At 50.5% G+C, this 23,201-nt stretch overlaps 2 protein-coding genes across 11 annotated transcripts in view; one reads left to right on the top strand and one right to left on the bottom strand.

Moving 5' to 3' along the window:
- Positions 1 to 8,449: 8,449 nt before the first annotated feature.
- The window catches only part of BLCAP (BLCAP apoptosis inducing factor), a 28,162-nt gene continuing 13,410 nt past the window's right edge, over positions 8,450 to 23,201 (top strand). For 5 of the 8 annotated variants that reach the window (XR_014235507.1, XR_014235508.1, XR_014235509.1 and 2 more), the window contains exons 1-2: positions 8,450 to 8,608; positions 16,962 to 20,581. Coding sequence is in view for 2 of the 8 variants with exons in the window: in XM_082359487.1 (XP_082215613.1) it covers positions 17,138 to 17,401 (264 nt within the window). In the remaining 6 variants the exon portion in view is untranslated. Of the gene's footprint in view, positions 8,609 to 11,842; positions 12,003 to 16,961; positions 20,582 to 23,201 lie in introns of those variants that run through there. The other 3 variants (XR_014235512.1, XM_082359487.1, XM_082359488.1) reach the window with 3 other exon arrangements.
- NNAT (neuronatin) lies at positions 12,709 to 15,149 on the bottom strand. 3 transcript variants are annotated; one of them, XM_082359486.1, is made up of 3 exons: positions 14,958 to 15,149; positions 13,947 to 14,022; positions 12,709 to 13,714 (listed from the first exon to the last, which is right to left on the bottom strand). In XM_082359486.1, the coding sequence occupies exons 1-3, from the start codon at positions 15,027 to 15,029 to the stop codon at positions 13,485 to 13,487; spliced, it is 378 nt and encodes a 125-aa protein (XP_082215612.1). In that variant the 5' UTR covers positions 15,030 to 15,149; the 3' UTR covers positions 12,709 to 13,484. The 3 variants fall into 3 exon arrangements, with proteins under 3 accessions (XP_082215612.1, XP_082215610.1, XP_082215611.1); XM_082359484.1 differs by having other exon boundaries at positions 13,942 to 14,022; positions 14,958 to 15,148; XM_082359485.1 differs by lacking the exon at positions 13,947 to 14,022 and having other exon boundaries at positions 14,958 to 15,148.

Genomic DNA, 23,201 nt, shown 5'->3' on the forward strand with positions numbered 1-23,201 from the left:
CAGGGGACACGGGTTTGAGTGCTGGTCTGGGAAGATCCCACATGCTGTGGAGCAAGTAAGCCCATGTACCACAACTACTGAGCCTGTGCCCTAGAGCCCGTGAGCCACAACTACTGAGCCCATGCACCACAATTACTGAAGCCCGCGTGCCTAGAGCCTGTGCTGTGCAACAAGAGAAGCCACCACAATGAGAAGCCTGTGCACTGAAACGAAGAGTAGCCCCATTCACCGCAACTAGAGAAAGCCCGCTCACAGTAACGAAGACCCAAGGCAGCCCAAAAAATTAAAATAAATAAATAAATAAATAATTTTTGTAAAAAATTAAAAAAAAAAAAAAAAGAATGAGTTTGAGTCAGCCAGATGAAGAAGGGGAGGGGAGGTATTCCAGTAGAATGGTAGAGGGCATGGCATGTGCAAAGGCCCTGGGGCAGTAAGGGAGGTTTTGACGCTTGCTTCTTCAATCGCCTCTCAATTCCATGAGCCCCAAGATTCTGCTGATACATTTCCTTTTTTACTTAAAGTAGCTGAAATTGCACTGCTTTCTACCAAAGGAGTATACACTTCAAATTGTAGGTGGGAATTTTGGGCCACAGTCTGCACCCTTTCCTCAGAGTCACATCAACTTGAGTCTCAAATAAATCCTCACCTCAATGGACTCATTGGTCAGAAAGAAGTTCCTGTGCTAATGGACATGTGGGCCCATCTACCTTCTCCAAGGAAAAGTCAATAAAGTATTCTTTTGTGCAACTAAGTATGGAAAGCATTCTGATTTTCTTTTCTCCTTGCGTTGATTCTTCAGAAGAAGTCATTGGCATGATCCTATACACACCAGGGCATCAGAGCCCAGCGGTCTCTCTCAGCAACACGTTTGGCACCCATTACCTCCTCCCATCCCTGTGTCTGGGGCAATGTCACAGCATAACCTGAGTCAAAACAACAACGACAAAAGGAATCTCTACCTGCTGGGGTAGATTTGAACTCAAGATAGTCTCCTCAAGTCTGCTATTCCCTCAGTCTTACCCATTTCAGTAAATCCATCCATTTTTCAAGCCCAAATCCCAAGAATCATCCTCAATTCCTTTCCTTTCCCCCTCATATTTAAGCAATCAGTCAATTCTGACAGCCCTGCCTCCAAAGAAACAAACTAGTCCACCTCCCTGTATCACCATTGCCTCTACCCTCCACGAAGCCACCACCACCACCCAGACATCAGCCTCAGCCTCCCCTCCATCTCCACACAACCTCTCTGGCTCTCAATCCATTTACTTCACCTAGAGTGATCTTTTAAATATACAAATATTCTGCTTAAAGCCCTTCATTGGCTCTCCATTGTCTTAGGATAAAATCCAAACCCTCTCCTTGGCCTGTAAGACCCTGTGTGATATGACCACGACCAGGTCAATCCCCTCTCACCCTCAGAGATCCAGCCACGCTGACCTGTTTGTGTTCTCTGGGCCAGCCCTAATCTCTCACTGCTAGGCTGTCTCAAATTCTATTCTCTTTCCCTGTAATGCTGTCACCCACCTTCATGATCCAGAAAACTCCCTACTCATCCTCAGGGTTCAGGTTAGATATTATCACCTTCAGGAAGTCTTCCTTGGCCATCCCCACACTAACTTAGGTTCCCCTGTTTACGAGTTTTCGCCATGATACAATGACATGTTTATAATCTCATGTTCCATGTCTGGCTCCTCCGCCGTCAGACTGTGAGCTCAGTGAAGTCAGGGGCTCTCTCTCTTTCTTGTTCACCCCTGTATCCCTAGAGCTTAGCACGACGCCTGGCTTACACTAGGTACTCGATAAGTGTTTGTTGTAGGCTTGAATGAATGAATGACAACTGGGACTCTGGAATCTAGGCTTCACAGATAGTCCTTGCCAGGATCCCATAATCTTCTGGGATTGACTTGGCCAATTGGGAAGGAAGAGCTCCCTAGGTCCTAAATTCTCCAAGGAATATTAGGGAGACATTTTACAGCTTATTCAAACATGGAAGTCTAAGTTTCATTTATTCTCCCTAAAATAACTATAGATTATAGTTATGTTCTGCATGAGGCAGGAATATAATTTTTCGTGTTTTCCCAGTACTCATGCAGGGGCCTGACATAGAGGAATTAATAATGCAAACTTCAGGTCCACATGGCCTGAATTCAAATCCAGTTCTGTCACCTATAGCTGTGTAGTCTTAGGCAACTGACTTCTGTAAAATAAGGTTAATAACAGTCTATTATTTATAGAATTACATTTAAAATTAACTAATACAGCTCATGTAACACTCAGTGTCTAGCATAGGAAGAACTTAATATACTGTACTGTTATTGTTCATATCATTAATCGGTTGAAGACACTTTAACAAGAATGTTAGGCATTTCCCCATATTACCACTAGATGTCGCCACGGACTAGGCTAAAACAACAGCACTAACTTCCCAAATGTAAAAGCCCTAAGTCTGGAACAAAAGGACCTTGGAGAAACTGAAGACAGCGACACAGGGACCTCTCGAGGTCGTGAAAGCAGGGCCGGGATTTGAACCTACTTGTCCTGCCTCCTTAAGGATGGCAAACTTAAGGGCCATGGTTGGGAGGGGCCTTCCCCTTCTGGGTTCCCACAGCTCATCCAGCCCTTGGGAAAGCCTGTTTTATCCATTTGTACTAATAGGTAGCCCGCTGAGTGCTAACTTTGTGACAGGTGCTATTCTAAGCTCTTTAAAACATGAACTTACTGAATTCCCAGAAATAAACATTTGGGGTAGAGTCTCAAGTTTTCCTCATTATACACATGGGAAAAGTGAGGCACAGAGAGGTTAAGTAACTTGCTTGAGGACACACGGTTAGTAAATGCAGAGTGGGATTAAAACCCTGGCATTCTGGGGACTTCCCTGGTGGTGCAGTGGGTAAGACTCCGTGCTCCCAATGAAGGGGCCCCGGGTTTGATCCCTGGTCAGGGAACTAGATGCCACATGCATGCCACAACTAAGAGTTCACATGCCACAACTAAGGAGCCTGCCTGCCACAACTAAGATCCCACACAACCAAATAAATAAATATTCTTTTTAAAAGAATGGCTAACTATTAAACCAAAAAAAAAAAAAAAAAGTCATTCTGGCTGCAGTATGTACTACCCTAGAGCTCACCTCTTTGGTCACCTTGGTAACAATGTTTCTTATTACATTTTTTTAATTAGAGTATAGTTGATTTACAGTATTAGTTTCAGGTGTGCAACATAATGAGTCAACATTTTTATAGATTATATTCCATTTAAAGATATTACAAAATAATGGCTGTATTTCTCTGTGTGGTACAATATACACTTTTTTTAAAATTTATTTATTTATTTATTTGTTTATTTTTGTCTGCGTTGGGTCTTCATGGCTTCGAGCAGGCTTGTTGCTTATTTATTTTATACATAGTAGTTTGTATCTCGTAATCCCCTATCCCTATCTTGTCCCTTCCCTCTTCCCTCTCCCTACTGATAGCCACTAGCTTGCTCTCAATATCTGTCGGCCTGTTTCTGTTTTGTTATATTTGCTCATTTGTTTCTTATTACATTTTAAATCTTTTGATATCGCCTAGCTTCTTTGCTGATTTAACAAATAACTATTGTTCTATTACAGTTAAATTTCCTGAACCTAAGTCTTGGTAAGGAAATAATGTTGATCTTCAAAAAACATAATTGTTAGGGACTTCCCTGGAGGTCAGTGGTTAAGACTCCAGGCTTCCAATGCAAGGGGCGTGGGTTTGATCCCTGGTCGGGGAACTAAGATCCCACATGCCGTGCAGTGTGGTCAAAAAAAAAAAAAAATATTGTCAAATGGAGTGATGATGTAGGAAAGGAGGTATTATGGCTTCACAAAACCTTGTTCTATAAATACCAACCTTTTGTTGATTCTTTATCATTTAGCTCCAAATTTGCCATCCAGTTCCAACTGAATTCCATGGACCTGGTTACCAGCTAAATTGGAGGCTTGGAGGAAAGTGAAACAGGGAGGAGGTTGGCCTAGCTTTTCATTCATTCATTCACATATTCATTCATTCAACAGTTACTGCCCCCTCCTCCCTGCCAGGCCCTCTACTGGGCTCTGAGGCCAAGCAGTGACCTCAGAATGAGCCCTGCCCTCAAGGAGCTCATAGCCAAGTCAGAGTTAACAGACACAGGGAGTGCACACACATAGGCGTTGCTTGATCGCCCGTCTCCCCAGACTGTCTACAGACCGCGTTTGTCTTACTCACGTCTCTATCCTCCATGCCTAGCACAGTGCCTGGCCACATTTTAGGTGCTCAGTCAATGTTTGCTGAATGAATGCAAAGGCTTCACGGAGGAGGTGGCGCTGACCTGGGGCTTGGACGCTGGAGAGGCTATTGACAGGGGAAGACAGGGTAGAGGGGACACTCCCTCAAGAGGAAGAGTGACAGGACCATTTTAGGAAGATCATCCTGGCTGCTGTGTGGAGGACAATGGTTCTGGGGGAGATGCGGGGGGCAGGGAGACCAACAAGGAGGCTGGTACAGGGCCGAGGAGAGAGAGGGTTGCGGCCTGGACCAAGGTTTCGGGAGTGGGGACAGAAAAGGCCCGAAGGGGGATTCTGAAGGGATGGACAAGACATGGGGAGCGCAGAGCACGAGAGGGCAGGAGTCACAGGTGCGTCCAGCTGTCTGGGGGAGGGGGCAGGCTGGAGACGCCTTGACAGGAAGTTAAGGTCTGTTGAACAAAACTGTAGGGCAGAAGGAACTTCCAGATCCCTCAAGTCAGAGCTCAGCTCTGGTGTCATTTCTCCCACCTGGAACGGAGCTGGGGGCGGTGGTGGAGCAGTCTTGTGGGTCCAGGGGAAGGGAAGAGAAGTCAGTTCCATGTGAATAAGAGGCCCTGCCTCACCTTCTCCTGTTTTCTGGGGCCCTGAGGGGGGAGAGGGTTGGCTACCACGACTTTGTCAATGCCCAGACCTGGCATGAAGTTTACTGGAGGGTGAAGTCCCTCCAAAAACAGACCTTCTGATTCTTGCTCAGCAGCACACATCACACGTCATGGATGGCAGGACCTCCTCCTCTCTTATTATATTTTATTTTTCTCGGGGTATAACATATGTAAAGTACGTAAAGTCCTCTAATCTTAAGGTACAACTTGAATTTTTGCCCATGTAATCACCAACCAGACTAAGATATAGACCTTTTCCAGCACCCCAGAAAAGTCCCTCTTGCTCCTCCCCCATATCTATGCCCCCTCCGACCCAGGTGACTTCTGATTTCTAGAACCATAGATTAGTTTTGCCTGCCCTTGAACTTTCTGTGAATGGAATCATACAATATGTACTGTTTTTGTGTCTGGACTCTTTTAGTCCACATACCATATGTGAGTATAATCTATAGTGTCACATGTGTCAGCAATTTGTACTTTTTTTTCTTATGCCACGCCGGACCGCTTGCGGGTTCTCAGTTCCCCGACCAGGGATTGAACCCGGGCCACGGCAGTGAAAGTCCACCAGGGAACTCCCAGCAATTTGTACTTTTATATGTAAAACATGGTAGTCCATTGGATGTCCATTGGATGGACATGCCATAATTTGTTTATCCATTCTCCTGTTGATGAACATTGGGCTGTATCCACGTTGAGCTATGAATAAATCTGCTATGAAAATCCTTGCACAAGTCTGTTTGTAATAGCCACTTATTTCTCCTGGAATGAAAAGCTAGGAGTGGAAATTCTAGGTCATAGCGTAAGTGTCTGTTTACATTTAGTAGAAACTGCCAGTTTTCTGAAGTGGTTGTACCAATTTCCTCACAGGCAGTGTGCAAGAATTTCCACATCCTTGCCAACGCTTAGCCTTTCTCTTTTCTAAACAAGAGTTTCCACTATGAGGAATCTACCTCTTCTCCTCCAGTGTTGGATATTGGGTGTGCCTGGCATGAGTGCATAGATCCCTCAGCCCAGAAGCAGCAAGACAGAGGTCACATCTAGTTTGTTTGAGTCTCAGCTACAGGAGGAATGGTCATCTCCTTGATGTGGATGAGACCCCAGGAACTGGGGTGGCAATCTTATGACCATGAGCATGAAACCAACATGAGGACAGCACAGCAGAGATGGAATGAACCTAAGAGACGGAATGTTTGTGATGACATGGTCAAGCCACTCAACTAACCTGCCACTGAGTGGCAGGGTACTTATTTTTTTAAGCCAAGTGACTTAGGGTCTTGTTTTTGGAACTTGAATCATAAAGGACACAGTCCATAAGCCCCCCCTTGTAACCAAACCGAATGATGCCATTTCTGTCCTCCATAGCAGTCAGCTCCACTGAACATTCTTTCCTTCCTGAAACCTCCTCTCTGGGATCCCATGCTCACCTGGTCCTCCTCCTACCCCACGGGTCACTGCTTCTCAGCCTCCTTTCTTAGCTCCTCCTCCTCTGCCTACTTATTAATCTACCTTCACTTTCTTGGGACCTCATCCAGCACCATGATGTGTGTACTGTGTGCTGATGTTACTGAAATATGTATCTCCAGCCCAGATCTCTCTTCTGAGCACCAGTCTCATATAAAGCTGCCTATTGACCCTCTCCACCCAATCATTGCCCAGGCTTTTCAAACTTACCTTCTTAGCCAAACTTTGATCTTCCCCCTCAATTTGAGCCTTCTGCAGGCTTTACTACCTTAGTCAAGGGCTCTTTCAGTCCTTCATACTCAAGGCAAAGATCTAGGTGTCATTGCCAATGCCTCAGCACCCACCCACATTCCATCTTACATTCTCTACTTCTCCACCTTCCCAAGCCACCGCCCTGCCAGGGTCACCATTCCTTTGCACTTGGAAACCTGCAACAGCCTTCTAGCTGGTCTCCCCACACCCACTCGAAAGTGCTTTCCAAGCCATGTAGGGTAGTTTTTCAGAAACCCAAACCTGGTATCATTCCCCTGATGAAAATGATAAAAAGATAAAGATAAAATCCAAATTCATTAGGTAGCACTACCTGCCCTACTTGCTCCTTCCTCACCCTTAGCTGCTCCTTCCCACCTCCACATCTGGGACAAGTGGTTCTTTCTGCCTACAACATTTCCCCTCTCACTCTTGCCCTACAAAACTATCTTTGTTTTTTAAGCCTAAATGCCAGCTTCCCAAGGAATTTCCACCCTTACCCTTCGCACTACATGAGGGCTCCATTAATTTTTTTTCTTGGCCAGACGGCGCGGCCTTCAAGATCTTAATTTCCCAACTAGGGATCGAACCCGCGCGCTCGGCAGTGAGAACATGGAGTCCTAACCACCAAACTGCCAGGGAATTCCCCTCCATTAATTTTTCATAGCACTCTTCATCTTCCCCCACAGCACTTCCCATCATGCATAATTATATATTGATTTGATTAAAATTATTAACAGATAGTGATCATTTGATGATTAAAAAATTTTTTATTTTATTGACGTATAGTTGATTTACAATGTTGTATTAATTTCTGCTGTACAGCAAAGTGATTCAGTTATACCTATATATACATTTCTTTTTCATATTCTTTTCCATTACGGTTTATCACAGGATATTGAACACAGTTCCCTGTGCTATACAGTGGGACCTTGTTTATCCATTCTATATACAGTATAATAGTTTGCATCTGCTAATCCCCAACTCCCAATCCATCCCTCCCCCACCCCCTCCGCCTTGGCAACCACAAGTCTGTTCTCTATATCTATGAGTCTGTTTCGTACATATGTTCATTTGTGTCATATTTTAGATTCCACATATAAGTAATCTGATGATTGTTTTTCCACCCCTCCCCCACTCTCCCCCAGTAGCCGAGCATCACCTTGAATTAGAACAGTGCCTATTTCACGCTCCATTCTATCCTCTTGTCTTCAGCACTGCATTTACACATAGTAAGCGCTCAAGGAATGTGCTTACTTAGCTAATAAATCGATACATTGACTCATTTAATCCCTATAACAACCCTGTGAAGTAGGCATTTCATCAGATTCGGGGAAGCTAACAGCCGGGGTGGGCAAGTGGCTCGCCCAAAGTACAGGGCAAGAAGAAGAGTCAGGTCCTGACCCAAGTCAAATCCTAAATTCTGAGCCGGAATATTTCCGCTCCTGACCTTTGGCCTTGGTAAAGGGGCCAGGGAGGAGGCGGACTTTGAGCCACGGGAACGTTTTCACAGATTACACGGGTCATCCACGAGAATCAAAGCGAGCAAACGTTCACTTACAGAGACTAGGGTACGCCCCCTCCGCTCTAAATGTGTAAAGATCACAATCTACTGCATATGTATGAGGGGACCGTGTGGGGGAGGGGCGTGATTGGGGGCTGTCCTGGATGCGCCTGATCAAAAATTCTTCGGATTTGAAGACTTCAGAACCCCCAGATTTCTGAACACGTTAGCAAAAAGTCTTCAAATGGTCACCTGTGGCACATGTTAGGAGGATATCGGGCATAGAAGACGCCCCCAATTTAGGTCGTATTATCAGGCATCTGCCGTAGGCAGCCCTATGCCAGAAGGGGTCCTCGGTCGGCTCGACTAGAAGACGAAGGGGGCGTCTCCCCTGCTTCCTGCGGCGTCGGAGGCGAGTTGAGGCGGAGGCAGGCTGCAGCTGCGAAGGCGTCAACGGTGGCGGCGGCGCCATGGCAGGGCTCGCAGGTACCGTGGCGTCGGCCTCCTGGGGGCGGGATGAGAGGCCCTCAATGCGGCCGCGCCGCCATGTTGTTCCTTCGGGGTCACCTTAGGCGTCGTCCGGTCCCTCTCTGGGGTTTTCCTTCCGCGCACCCTGGGGGCCGCCCCTGTCCGGTGTCACGTGATTGCCCTGTTTGGCCCCCCAGCCTGGGCCTTGGGGGTCTCTTCCTGGCCCGAGGGCAGGTCACTGGACTCCTGGGTTCTCGTTCAGGCCTCCAAGGTCAGCACTAGCCTGTCTGCTTCTGGGATGGGGCAGGCAGAGCTGGGGAGCTCGGGGCTGGGGGTGCGACAACCTTCTTTCCGGCCCCGGTACCCGTGGCAGGGGGCCCAGCTTCTGAGATGCCTGTCACTCTGTACCCGCCACTTAAGTTGCCTTTTTTTTTTTTTTAAACCAGAAGGGGCGTGGGGGAGAGGGGAGAAAAGGGTCTCCCTCCCCGGGTCCCCGCCTTGGTGTCTGGGGTGATAGGTTGACGCTCTGCTTTGGGTCGAGGGTGCTTCTTACTCACTCTAATTTTACACCAAGTCTGGACACCCGTTCCCTTTCCTACAATATATGTGGGGAGTGGCCCTCAAGGGCAGCTGAAGGAATGGGTTGCCTGGAACACTAATGGCCTGGAGAGAAGAATGGGGGATGGGGGACAGTTGCTTTTTCCTTCCCTCTTCCACACCTTATTTAATTTCCTTCCAGGCCTCCGTGTCCCTTTTCAACGCTAAATGTTGGGGCAGACTGGGGTCTGTCCTGGGAAAGAAACGGCCTTTCTGTTTATAGGTTCGGATCATGTTTTATCCCTTTCAGGGAACTGGTGTTTTGGGGACAGCTTCTCTTTGCCCTGCCTGACATGGTACAACCATCCCCTCAGCCTTCTGGACGGCAACACCAAAGCCAGGACACACACACACACACACACACACACACACAAGTTCCAGCTTAAGTGCTAATGCCAAGTGTTAGATCTTGTTTATTTGTTTGTTTGTTTTAAATCAGAGACTAATTAATGTCAGCAAATCTGTTGAAAGATTGCCGAGCCCTGGTCGGTTTCCAGTGACCAGATCGCTTCCGTATCTGAAATTGGTCTTGTTAGAATTGCTGCCAAAAACAGTTTAACCTTTTATCTGTAACATGTTGTTTCAAAGAGGAATCTGGAAGTCTGGGTTTGGCTGTCTTTTTCTGTTGTTGTTCTCTTATCTTTGAAACATATGCATTCCATTTCAAGCCTGTCGCTGTGTGATATACCAAGGACCATGTGTTGCCTGCCTCTCTGACTTCCTGTTCTGGGAATGCTCTGGAATCTGGATCCTGCTGGGGAATGGGCCCCGTGGGAGGGAGAAAGGGAGGGGGAGGGGGAGCAGGATCATAACCAGAGAAGATGGTGACATGTCTCTGGGGCATATAGAGGAAATCAGAGGTCTCCAGGGAAAAAGAGACTGTTGTTAGTCTAATGTTTTGTATATGTGTGCACGTTTAAATCTCTGGGGGTAAAACTCACTGCAAATTCAGAATCTCACTGTAGGGTACTGGCTTCTGAGTAGATAGAAGTTTGAAAATAAATGTCTAGCAAATGACTCATAGCACACCTGCTCCCTCATCCAATCCAACCCACATGTAATAAGCTGTTGCTGTCCTGCAGCTGAAGCTCAAGAAACTTGTCCTTCAGTCGCAATCCAGATATTCCACAGGTAGAGGTAACAGTGTCACATAGCACCACACACTTCCAACAGTCATGGTACCTAAACCCCTCTGCGGTTTAACCTCAACTGGTTAGGCTAAGAAACTAACATCCTTTGGGGGCATTAGTCCCAAGAGTCTTGCCTGTTGCTGGAGTCTCACAAAGCCATTCCAGTTCCCTCATAACTCAACTGCTCTATCCTTGGCCTCGTGGGGGCAAAGTCTTGAGGATGTGGTAGAGAAAATTTAAGCAAAGGGGGGGCCTGTGGACTAAGGGCTTTGCAACAAAACTGTAGTCATTTTCAACTCTTTTTGTTGCTCTCTGTCAGAATAAAATGTTTTAATGGTATTGCTTCTGGAAAAAATTTTATAAACAAGATGTGTTTGGACTAGACTTCTAAGCATTGCACAGGAATAGAAAGTGAACACATTCCTTCCATCTTCTCTGGTGGACTGTGTTTCCTGCCATAACATGAGGGTTTGGATGGGGCACAAAAGGGGGGAGTGGACATTGCACATTCAAGCCACCCATGCGGGTGCAGCCCATCAGGGCGGCCCTTGCCTGGAAGTCTGTCATCTCATCATGCCACACTCAGAGCCCTGCTGATGGAGGGATGGAGAAAGCCCTGCAGTTGGGCTTTGCCAAGATCATCTGGAAAGCCCTGGGGCTGCCAGCAGCCTCCTGCCTTTTAAAAGGGGGCCTACAGTGTCGAGAGCAGCCAGACATTCCACGCTGCTGCAGCCTGTCCCCCTGAACCCAGCTACCTTATAACTGGGCTGAGATTAGAGCATCTGGGGCAGTGGGGCCATGGGCATGCCCCTTGAGGGCTCTGAGGGGAGGGGGACCCTTTATTGAGAACACATGTTGAAATATGTTCATGGTTCTCTGCATTTAGTGTGGAAAACCACAGAAACTCCCAGTCTTGAGGCTTGCCAAGATACAGGCTTCAGAAGGGAGGTGTGGGCATTGCCTGCTGCTGAGTCACTCTGGGGCAAGAGGAGACCTACCCCACCTACAGGCTACGGTAGGGGCTGGAACCGCCCAGCCTGAGGAGGATGAGGCTCCGATCGTACATCCGCACCCTAGTCCCATTGAGTCCTGATTGCCACTTTGATGGCAGACTGTTCCTAGTGTGTTGGGGTTCACTGGGATCTTAGCAGTCCTTTTACAGAGGGGAACCGAAGGTGGCTAGGAGTGACCTGACCAGGTTCCCTGGGCTGACTGATGGCAAAGCCAATAGTGGAATTGAGGTCTACACCCCCCACCCCCATAATTCTCTTATCCTGAACTGAAGTTATAGGTGCCTCTAAAGGTGCTAGTGGTTGGGCTGAGAAACGCTAGGGTCTGGCGCAGGGGCGGGTAACATCAGGCTCAAGGGATTGAGGTCCTTTGTGCTCCAAAATTGTTTGTGACAGCTGTGACTAAGGGATTTGAGGAAGTGGCAGAAAGATTTATAGCCCTCCAACTCACTCCCTGGATGTTGACCCAGGAACAGGTGTGTGGTGACAGGGACACATAAAGCCAGAGACGAGGCTGAACAGGCGGCAGTGCCATTTGGTGAGGCAGTCAGCTGACCCCACGTAAAAGAAGCCTTGACTCACTGAGGAGTGGGAGAGAGACCTTGGGAGCCGAGCAGCCAGCCCACCCCACCACCCTGGCATGATGGCAGGGGAGAGCCCAGGGCCAGGGACCCGGTAAGCACCCTTAAGGATATGGAGGCTAGTGCTGGGAGAAGCACAGGACCCAGTAGTGGGGAGAGTGAGCTGGAGAGAGGTTCCTGAGGGTGGGGGAGGAGACCCTGGGAAAGTAGGCGGGCCTGGCAGGATGCCCTTGTAGTGGTCCTGGTAGAGGTTATAGGGCCTGGAGGGATGAACTGGGCGGGGGAGGCGCCACACCACACCTTTTACCCCATAGTCATTGTCCAAACCAGTGCCCCCCCACCCCCCCGTGCTCATTTCCTTGGGGATCCTGGATGGAGATAAGACTGTGTTCTGAATTCCTGATCACCCTCTTGGCCCCTAGTACCTCCATTTTGAGGGCTCTTCCCACTTTTCCCCCTCCTATCTTTTCCCTCCTTCCATCTTTCCCACTGATTACTTGCCAAGGCCCCTTATCCCAGGAAAACTGAAGGCACCCACACCTTTGGGGAGGTATAAGTGGTCCCTTATTCCAAGACCACAAGTGAAGATGTCCACCTTTTTCTTTGGGTGGTGGTGCGGGGATGTGGTCCTTTATCTCAGGACAGTGTTGAGATGGAACTGGGTGTGTGAAGGTTTATTCCCATTTTGTTGCTTCCCCTCCGTCCCTCTCCCGAGTAGAGTGCCCACTCCACAATGGGCACATCAGCCCAGTCTTAGAAGTATGTGTTGAAGCCGGAAAAGAAGTCACAGGAGACAAAACTTTTTGGTGCGCCTCCACCGCCCCGCAGGGTCCTGGGACACTGTGCGAGACAGGGGAGGTACTTTTTTAATTTTTTTGTAGAGGCGGTCCCTGTCCTCCAGGAGCTTACAATCTAGCCGGGGAGACACAACTAATGCACACTTATACAATCATTACAATTAGCGATTACCACAATATTGACCACAATTGCGTGAGACCTGGGGGATACAAGATCAGTGAGGGGCTGGGGGCTTGGAGGAGGTGTTTTGGTAACGATGGGATTCGTTTTCTTGTTCAGTAGGTCCAAATTGAGTGACATTTCTTTTGGGTGGGAGTGGGGGGAAAGAGGAACTGAGGGAGCAAAGGCAGCAAGGCTGGAATGCACATGCCGTAGGCAAGGGACAGTGAGAGGGCCCTGCTCTGTTTCTTAACCCTCCTCCCTCACCCTCTGCCCTCCAGTCCCGCCACACAGGCACGCAGTTGTCACTTGTCTGCTGCACGGAGATTCAGGGCTTCGGCTGGTGAAGTTGGAATGTCCATTCTGCTGGCTGGTGTGGTTGTCTGGATCTCTGTGGTGCGGCCTGCTGGCATGGCCGTGGCTGTGGGGCTGGGATGGCGCTGTCCCGACTTGGTCCAGATCTGAGTGCGTTGCCTGTGCCCAGATCTCAGGGGTCTGCTCCCCCATTCCCCCCTCCTCCCTCTACGCCACCCGCAGTAGGACGGGTGCAAAGGGGTGGGGAAGGGATCTGGTGTTGTCGTCATTGTCGGTGCTGCTTCTCCGGGGGCCTACCAGCCCCTCACTGACCTTGGCAAGTGCTCCTCTGGCGAGAGGGCACAGGGGACGCCCCATTCCTGCGCGGCACTGGCTCCCATGCTGGTGGAACTGCACAGGAGCACCTGGTGACACGGCCGCCCAGGGGAGGGGGCTGGAGCCTCAGTTGGGGGCCCGCTGGCGGCGCTCTCCCAACACGTGCCGTCCGGTTCTCGACACGGTGTATGCCAGCTTCTGCAGGGAGTACCTGAACACCTGTGGCGAGAGAGAGACCCAGGACCTGCCCTTAGAGGCGAGCATCCGCAGCGTGTCTGTAGTGCTGCCGTGCCCGCCCCCGCCCCGCCCCCTGCCCCGCCCGCCTGTCCAATGAGGAGAGGCGGGTGCGGGCGCAGCTTGTCCACGAGTCAGGGCAGCTGGAGCTTTTCCAACTGTGCTGAAGGCTGCATGGCCGCAAGCTGATTGGACCCACAACTTAGGTATACCTCACTTCTCGCAATGGGCTGTGTCCCTGGAGGATTTCGAAAAGCGAATCCTACCCAGTAAATGCAGCATTCCAGGAACACCTTGAAGGAAATATGCGATTCCTTTGGCAAAGGATTCCTTTAGCAGGGAATTCTTCCTGCAAGGGGTGCTTTTAGGGTAGATGATTTTATGGGCAAAGCAATTTCTTCTGATTTATTTCTTTTTACACAAAGCGCTTTGCCTGTATTTGATTTTTTTTTTTTTTAATAAAGCGAACTGTCCTTTTTCGGAAGGGCTTTTTTTCTGTTCTATTTTTCCTGCAAAGAACCTTTTCCTCTAATTGTTTTCTTCAAAGCGCTCTTATCGATTCATAGTTTGTTAGCTCCTTTGTCTAATATTTTTTCTGCAAGGCGCTTTTTAGCTAATGCATTTTTTTCTGCCAAGTGCTTTTGTCTGATTTATTCTTCCTGCAATGCGCATTTTCTCTAATTCATTTTTTCCCGCGAATTTTTCTGATTTGTTATAATCTTGATGGCGGAGTGCTGGGGTTTTTTTTCCCCCCTGAGAAGTGCCTTTTTCTAACTTATTTTTTGTCCCACCCCCGCAAGTACTCTATTTTCTGAAGGAAAATTTCCCCGCAATGCGCAATTTTTTTAAGGCGGAAAAATTCCGCTGTGTGAGCGGTAAAGTCTCTTTTCGCAAAACAGAAGTGCCCCGCCTCCCTCCTGGGGTCGAGTCTCACGTAGCGGTATTTTCTTACCACGTTGGTCGCTAAGCGCCTCGGCGATCGTCCGCGGCTGGCGCCCGCCGCGCCCCAACTCTTTGTTCCCGGGCGGGCGCACTGGGAAGGGTCTACGCAAGGAGGAGGACGCAGGGGACGGGCGGGGGCGTGCGGTGCCGGCCGCGGCACTTGGGTGGGCAGGGATCGCGGCAATCAGGACAGGACGGGTCGGGATGCGGCAATTGTGACGCGGGCTTGCCGGTTCAGGGGGCGCACATCGCGACCCTCTCCCACCCAGAACCCGGGCACACTTACCTGCAGCAGCACGCGGAAAATGTACCAGCCGATGATGAGCAGTTCAGCCGAGGCTGCTGCCACTGCCGCCATGGTTCCGAGAGTGGTGGGTGGGTGGTTGGGAGCGAGTGCTGCCGGTTCCGAGGTCCGTTGGCCTCTCGGAGTCCGCTGTTGGGCGCACTGCCGCAGCCGCGGTGGCCGCGCCTTAAGTATCCGCCCACCGCCCAAGTGCGCATGCGCGCTATTGGGGGGGGGGGTCCGTGAGGAGGGGTGGCCGGGGGCGCTCCTCATTCGTCAGGAGAGGAAAAAAAAATAATTCATCTGCTCTTTCCACACCGACCCCCGCCTCCTGAGTTCATCTTAGCCCCTTTCCAGAAGATTCCGCTGTGCCCGCGTTTGAATTTTAATGTAAAATGGAGGGGAAATGCAACTCTGAGTTAGCGCATAGGGTAAGAGTAGGGGTGCGCACCCCTTGGTAGCGGAGCCCATCTCTCCGAGCCCGGGCCTGCAAATTCGAGCCCAGTGTCCGGTGCCGCGCCAGATCACACCTGGGCAAGGATGGAAAAGAAGGGGGACCTAATTTAGAGAGGGATCATCTGCCCCACGGAGCAAAAACAGGTGCCCCTTCCAGAAGCCTTGGCTTCACAGGCTCCCCGCTCAGCACTCATTTTCTAATATTCGATGTATTAGAAGACCACGTCCTCTGCTTTGCGAGAGCCTCTGAGCGCGGAACCTTTCCCTGATGCCCGCATCCCGCTTCTTACGGTTGCTAGATCTACAGCGGTGGCGGCTGTAGGGAGCCGAGCCAGGGCACTGAGCCCTAGGTGCAGAAGCGATAGTCACCGGGTGTCTACCCTGTAGGAGGGATGGCGCCTTTGTATGCGCGGAAGGGATGGGATGAGCTCTCCAAAGAAGTGGTCTGAATGCGCTCTGGGATAGTTTTCTGCTAGGCGGGTAATTCAACCTCTGCTCCCCTACCCCCCAGGCGCTGGTAGGTCTTCCTCAGCCAGCGAGGTTCTTTGTACCCGTTGCGCTGGGCGTCTGGAGCTTGGAGGAGGGTTTTGCTACCGCTGCCAGAGGGTCGTGGCTGCCGCCGCTCCGATTCCTGGCGCGGCACGAAGACCGGAATGCGGTCTGCGAGCGCGGCCCTGGCGCACCGGTGGCCCGCTGCTCGAGAGCACTTCTCTCCAGCAAACTGCCTGGCACGGGGGCCAACTGGCATTTGCCCCTATGTGGATAGAAAATTAATTTTGATTAAAAGCTCATAGAGGTCAAGTTCTATATAGTGCCGGCAGCAGCTGGAGAGCGCAAGTGAACCCAGAGAGGTCAGTTTGGACGAAGTAGCATGGTGATTTTTTTTTTTTTTTCCCCTACATTGACTTTCGAAGAAGTTGGCTGATTTTGGCAAAATGACGCCGGATTATTTGAAAAAGGCAAGCTCATTCTAGGCTGCCATCTTAAAACAAAATATTCGGTGATGCTGCCGCGGCGGCTTCCCAGAGCTTGCAAGGATCCGTTGCTGGCAATCTCCCGCCGGCAGTGCGCCGCTAACTACTTTAACTCTCCACCGAGCACCTGCTGTGAGAGATACTAGACACAGAATCCTTTTCTTATTCCTCAGGGGTCACAGCATGGAGCCCATGGCCGTCCAGTGGCAACCACAGGGCGGTATTGTGAGGTCTGGGTCCCTTGAGGACGGGCCGCAGCCCCAGGAGGCGATACATGATCTCTGCTGGGCAGGGCCCAGGCAAAGCCAGGCCACTGTGCCGGACCTGTCTAGAGCCCTCTGGCCTAGCCCCCAAGAAGGGGAGACACCCAGGATGCTTCTGGAAAGGGTGACTTGGAGAGGAGTAGACTTCCATGGGTGGGCAGGGAGGAAAGGGCATTCACATTTGCTGTTGTTAACCATGATCCATTTTTCCAAATAAGTATACATTCTGTTCCTGTTTTTTTTTTTTTTTTTTTTTTTTTGTCTGTCTGTCTGTTTTGTGTCTGTTTGTCTGTTGTGTTGACTTTTCTCTTCAGGATCCCTGCTGCCTTGGTGATCCCGGGCTGACAGCCAGAGACCACAGCGGCTCAGCTCCTGGAGAGCGAGGGTTGAAGAAAGCAGAGGGCAGCCGCCCGCGCCCGCTGGCTCCCATTAGGTCGGTTCCTGCAGCGGTGCCCGGTGGCCTTGGCGAAGGCCCTGTCCAGCAGAGATCATGTATTGCCTCCAGTGGCTGCTGCCCGTCCTCCTCATCCCCAAGCCCCTCAACCCCGCCCTGTGGTTCAGCCACTCCATGTTCATGGGCTTCTACCTGCTCAGCTTCCTCCTGGAACGGAAGCCTTGCACGATTTGTGCCTTGGTTTTCCTGGCAGCCCTGTTCCTCATCTGCTATAGCTGCTGGGGAAACTGTTTCCTGTACCACTGCTCCGATTCCCCGCTTCCGGAATCGGCACACGACCCCGGCGTTGTGGGCACCTAACAGCCAGCCCAGTTAGCTTTCCAAGGAAGCAGAAGACGGGAGGGGAGGCACTGACATAGGTCATAAAGCATTGGAGTTTCAAATCCCGCGGCCCTGCGGGTGCCACATTCCTAATGGCGCCTTTTTGGCCTGTGACGTTTTATCCTTATAATGTGAATAATAGCACTGACCGGTGCTTTTATCGTAGAGTCCTGTAGTCGTGGGTGGTCTTGTGGTTGTATGTGTTCTGTCCCCATCTTGGCCCCCGACTGGCAGGATGGCCACCCCCCTCGCCTCATTCCCACGAGGAGCCTGCACCCATCCTGGTCAACTGCCCCAGCATGATCCGGGCAGATAAAATGCCAGTCTCATTGTCACCTCTGTGACCCTTCCTTGTCAGGGGTTCCTCCCTTCTCAGAGTGTTACTGACTCCTCCGTCCCTCTCTTGGCTTCCTGTTAGTTCTCTTTAGCCCTTTCCTTTTTTGGGGAGCACCTGTCCAAGACAGGGCTCAGTTTTGCACTTATCTCGAATATAAAGAGATTGCTGATGCCCGAGAGCCTCGCTTTTTCATCCTTCTTCCCTGGCCAGCAGGCTAGACAGAATTGTGTCTTGACTGCTGTCCACAAATCTTCAGTATTTTCCCCACTTCATTTTGAAGGAAGAAGTAACAGATACATGTTGCTCTTTCACCTGGGGGTCTGGGCTCCTGCTCAGCAGCCCGGCTTCGCTTCCTTTGCCCTTCCTCCTGCCTTTCTCAACCGTCGCAAGGAGGGGGCCTCATTTTGTCTCCCGTGCATGCTCTGCAGGATTGACGTGTGGTGTGTTTACGTAGATCTAGCGGTCCCCAGCCGAGTGAATGGGAGAGTATTGTGTGTTTCATAACAGCCACGATCCCCTGATAGGTGTTTGGATATTTTTTGGTGTGGTGTGCCGTGCGTGCGCCTGTGTGTATACATACGTACGTGTACAAGTACATGTGTAAATCCTTTTTAAAGAAGCTTTATCGAACGTGTTCTGATTTTGAGGTGTAGCAATAGCTAGCTTGTAGGGGCCGCTACAGTTGGTATTTAGTATGGGGATTGCAGAGTGACCAGCACACTGGACCCCGAGGTGGTTCAGACGAGACAGAGGGGAGCAGTGGCCATCGTCCTCGTGCCAGGAGCTTCTCCGGTCCTGCGCGTATAGACTGTATACGTTATGAAGAATACACGGGAAGACTTTGTGACTGTCACTTGCTTTTTTCTTTTTCTGCGCTTCAGTAAAAGTGTTGGCAAACGAGACTGTCTCCTGGCCCCTGCCCGCTGGGGATCAGCATGGTTGTCCTTCCAGTCTAAACCATCCATCTTTCTCTTGCCTGAAGGGGGAGGGAGGTGGGCCAGGCAGAGGACAGAACTGGAGGCAGTCCATCTAGGGAATGGGACTGCGAGGCCACACTTGTGGAACATTTGGACTGCTATTCTGGAGCTTTTATTTCTGGTGTGTTCGTTGCACAGCTGTTTGAAATGTTTAATAAAGCTTTATAAACTTTACTCTGTGGTTTTATGTGGCTGCAGTCCATTTGGGTCGTGGTGTTGGATTTCTAAGTTGGTGGGGGGCAGGGGGTAGCATGGAGGGGCTGAGTCCTTGGCGCCACAGTACCTTAGGCTGAAAATTTGATCTGCTCTCTGGAGAGCAGATGGTGGGATTGGGGGAGGGGGAGCAGGGGGCAGGCCCGGCGGTGAACAGGGAGTCTGAAAGTTTTCAGAGATGAGACATTTGCGTTTCTCAGCTCCCATGGCTTCTCGCCTGAAACTGTTTCCCTCCGTAGGAGATTTGAGTAACCGATCCCTTGACAAACAACTTAAGACAGCTGGAGCTCTAATCATCAAGAATTTTTATGGTGCTGCTTTTGAAGTAAAAATAAAGTGAAACCCCTTATGGCATTTCAAGTGGAAAAATAAATAAGGTTGGCTGTCCACGCAGGGGGCTCCGGGCGATGGCTGGAAGTGCGGGAGTGGCGTGGTTCTGTGCCGTCAATGTGCACGTGCTCCCATGGCCGTGACCTTTGAGACAAAGCTGGGTGGCTTGCCAGGGCCCTGTGCTGGGTGTCCACCTCTCCATCTCTTCTCCTTCTAGAAAACATAACAGGAGCACTGCCTGTCCAAGGCACAGGGCTGTTGTGAGAGTTTATTGTTGTAAAAGGGCTTGGGTTGTTTCATAAAAGGTCATCTGTTATACCTAGATTGGTAATTTATTGCTATGAAGTTTTGTGTAGTTTTCTCCTGCCCTTTGCAATCTCCCCATTGTCAGTGTATCCCTTTTTTCGTTCCTACCATCGCCTATCAGTGCTTTTCCTTTTCTTGGTCAAAACTTGCCAAAGGTTTGTTCATTTTAAAGGTATTTTCAGAGAACCAAACTTATTGATTATATCTGCTGGGTATTTTTCCTTTCTGATGCTTTTGTGTTTTTACCTCTGCATTCTTTTTTTTGTGTGTGTTTCTGGATGTATTTTGTGGTTCAGCAAAGTCTTGACAAGTTGAGGAGTGTTACACGTGGAAAGGATGGTTTGTTCAGCAAACATTGAGCCCCTGTACTGGGCTTGCTGGGGATTTCAGGGGCAAGACCCAGGCCTGACTCTCCAGGAGCGCATGACTCTAGCCTAGTGGGAAGACTTAAGAAAATAGACAACTGCAAATTCCAAAAACAAAACAAACAAACAAGGCTTTTGTGGCCACGCTCTCCCGTGGAGGCACCTGGATGATAAATGAAGCCAAGATTATTGCTTACTTTGCTCTCCCTCCGAAAGCAGCTTTCTGTCATAGGTCAAGCTCACTAAAGAGTCACAAACAGGCCTCCCTCTGAAAGATTTGTGGCCCTTTCCAGCAGGGAACCTGCAGCCCACCCTTTCCCAAGGTGATGCCACATCAGCATTCTGTCTGCCCAGCACTGCTTTCCACCTGCCAAGGCAGCACCAGCAGCACCCTGCCTCCTCTTCCTGAAATGCCTTTCAGGAAAATGAGAAGTGGATGATACCTCTTCTGGAAAAGAGCAGGGTACCAGGTCTTAGAAAACCACACCCTGCAATTCTGCCAGTCGCCGTGGCTCCTAGTGTGAAATGTTGCTCACGTGGCACCTGGTAACCACAAGATCCCATGAGGCCTAGGTCTGGGCTTCTTTAGGAACTGGCCTGTGCCCTGCTCTGCGCCTCAGTTTCCTTGTAGGTAAGATGTGCGCTTTGGAGCAAACACAGTCTTCCTACCCCGAATATACTGGGAATCCTTTCTCCGAGGATCTTCGGGTCCTCCTGGATACCTTTGAGGAGGGTGATTGAGCTCTGGGAAGGTGGCGCTGCCCTTGCAGGGCAGCCTGCGTATGCTTTATGCTTTAATGATTGTACCACGTTAGCCTGGCTAGGCCTCTGTCAGGAAGCCTTCCTGGACTCTTCCCTCTCCCTAGAGATCCAGTTGCCTAGATGACTTCACTCAGCCCTCTGTTGAGTGCTAGTGCTAGTGGTCATGCAGACTTTCTCTTCCGCAGTGATTGGGCTCCCCCCACCTCCCTAGGGGGTTTGCATTGTTGTTTAACCTGAGGTGCTTGTCAGAATCCTGTACAGGACCAGGCCTTGGGGTCACACAGTGGACAGGGTGGAGCGTCTCTGCCTTCAGGGAGTCATCCAAGCTAATGGGAAAGGGGGTGACCTTGGGCAGGTAATCCCACAGATAGACAGAATATGGACTGTGGCAGGTGCCCTAAGAGGAGTCTAGGGGAGTCTAGGGGGACCTGGTGTGGGCTGGGGAGGATTGATGTTCAGGCTGAGACCTGAGGACACGTGTAAATGCTGGAGCAGTGAAATAATAAATGAGATGTTATTTCTCACCATCTAATCAAGCATCTCTGCTTACAGCGAAAGAGACTGGGCTGAAAGTAAGATGAAGGACCACCAGTATCTGGCTGCCCTGGAGGGCTGTACTGGGAGATAGTCAGGGGGTTTAAGGTTGACGTGTTGGTGGCGGGCCCCCAAACTCAGTCCTGAGTGAGCAGTCTTCAGTTTCCAACTGACTGGAACCATCATAGACAAGGATCTGATGGGAGTAGGGGGTGGCCCAATCAGAGCAGCACTCAATTTAAGGTGGGATTTTTTTCAGTAGGGAACGGGATAGCATTTGAGCAGTAACAGCAGCAGGACTGTCAAGAAGGCCACTGGCCTGTCTAGATCATTGGGAATGGGGAGAAGTAGATCCAAGGAGCCATGGTGGGTGAGGAGGGGAAGGCAGGAGCCAGAGCAGGCTGGGGAGGGAGGACAGAGAAAGATGAGAGACTCCCGTTGAATAGCTGCAGGAAGTGAGGTCAGGGAGGGGTCGTCCCTTGTGTTCAGTTGACTGCCGGAGCCAGAACCCAGTCTCCTGGCGTCTGTTGCAAAGCTCACCCCTCATCCCCCAGCCCCCTAAAGGGAGAAAGGGTCACTGCTCTGAAAAGAGGGAGGAACTAAGCAGTGCTCTCAGCAAGCCAGGGAAGGTGATCCTGACTAAAAGCCAGAAGAAGGGCAGAGTTTGGTCTGCCAGGCTTCAGGGAGAGAATTCCATATCGCGAGAAAAGCTTTGATTATAGAGCGGGCTCAAGATGAAGGGGAGGAGCTGGCTGAGCAGCAGCTGGAGGCTTCAGACAGAAGCCCTGGGTCTCCCTCTCGGGACTCAGTGGGCGTGGGCTTGGGGAACAGTTTAGGACCGGCAAACCTTGAGAGACGAGGTTTCGGGGAGCCCGGGCCCTACGCCCCTGCCTCTTTGACCACACATCCCTGAGCCTCAGTTTCCTCACTGGCAAAACAGAGATGGTAACATCCCTTGTAGCCTGGCTCAAGGCCAGGTCTTCACAAATGTTACTGCCTCTCTTCTGTGCCCTACCACCCTCCACCGAGCCTTATTGGGCTCAGGCTTCACAGGGATGCGGTCTGATCATCCAGCTCTCCCACTCATTCATTCCTGCAGGGAGCATTGCCAGGCCCTGTGCCCAGCCCAGAACCTGATAAGACCATGCCCTCCGTGAGGAGCTCCTGCAGCAGGGGGGAAGGGCATCGAGGCGGTCCTGCAGGCGCATGATGACCGCGCTGTGTCATCGGGGTTGTGTGGAGTTAGGGAGAGACCTCATTTGCGAGGCCGTATGTCAGCACCTCGACATGAGTTCCCTTAATTATTTTTTACAAGCCCCGAAATGACAAGATCCTAAAAGGGAGAGGAACACCTAGATGGTGCTCTTTCCTGAGAGGCCAGAACCCTGGCTTTGCACCCCTGCTTGGCCACTAGCTCGCCTAGGACCATCCATGGATTTTTCCCTCTTGGAAAGAAATCACTGCCTATTGGGCCTCCTCCTCATGAGGAACTGGTGCGGGGATGTTTGAGAGTGCCCTGTCAGGTACGGGGTAAGCACGAACCTTCTCCACAGACTAACCCTTTGAGCGGTTCTGGCCTCTCACCTCTTTTCCTGGACAACTTGTGGAGAGTCTACAGGGGGACGCCTCACTGCTTCTTCCAGAGCTAAATTCTTCCAATCCCCGCCCCACAATGCTAGTGGCCGCCCTCTAGGGCAGGGCGGGGAGCTGAGGCCCTGGGCCTGATCCCCACCCCCTTGCCATGTGACCTTGCTCTCCTCTGCTCATTCTTCTCCAGGCACCGCCCCCACGCCCGCCCCGTTTCCACATCTGTTCACCTAGGAGGGGCTGGCCCAGGAAGTCTTTAACGTTTCCAAAGCCATCTTCTCTGAAATATCAGTGAACTTTATCCTTGTTACTTCAGTCTTAAAGGTATTGGTTGAAAGAAAGTATGTTAAGCAAGCATTTAATCAAAG

The sequence above is a fragment of the Balaenoptera borealis genome (assembly GCF_965194805.1).
Source record: "Balaenoptera borealis genome assembly, chromosome: 16".
In the NCBI taxonomy this organism is placed as follows: domain Eukaryota; kingdom Metazoa; phylum Chordata; class Mammalia; order Artiodactyla; family Balaenopteridae; genus Balaenoptera; species Balaenoptera borealis.

Bases quoted from the DNA above. Each gene is read 5' to 3' on its own strand.
- NNAT (XM_082359486.1), bottom strand. From the start codon at position 15,029: ATGGCGGCAGTGGCAGCAGCCTCGGCTGAACTGCTCATCATCGGCTGG. The intron at 14,023-14,957 runs GTAAGTGTGCCC...ATTTCCTTCAAG, and splicing joins TTTTCCGCGTGCTGCTGCAG to GTGTTCCTGGAATGCTGCAT. The intron at 13,715-13,946 runs GTGAGGTATACC...CTCTCGCCACAG, and splicing joins GACACAGCCCATTGCGAGAA to GTGTTCAGGTACTCCCTGCA.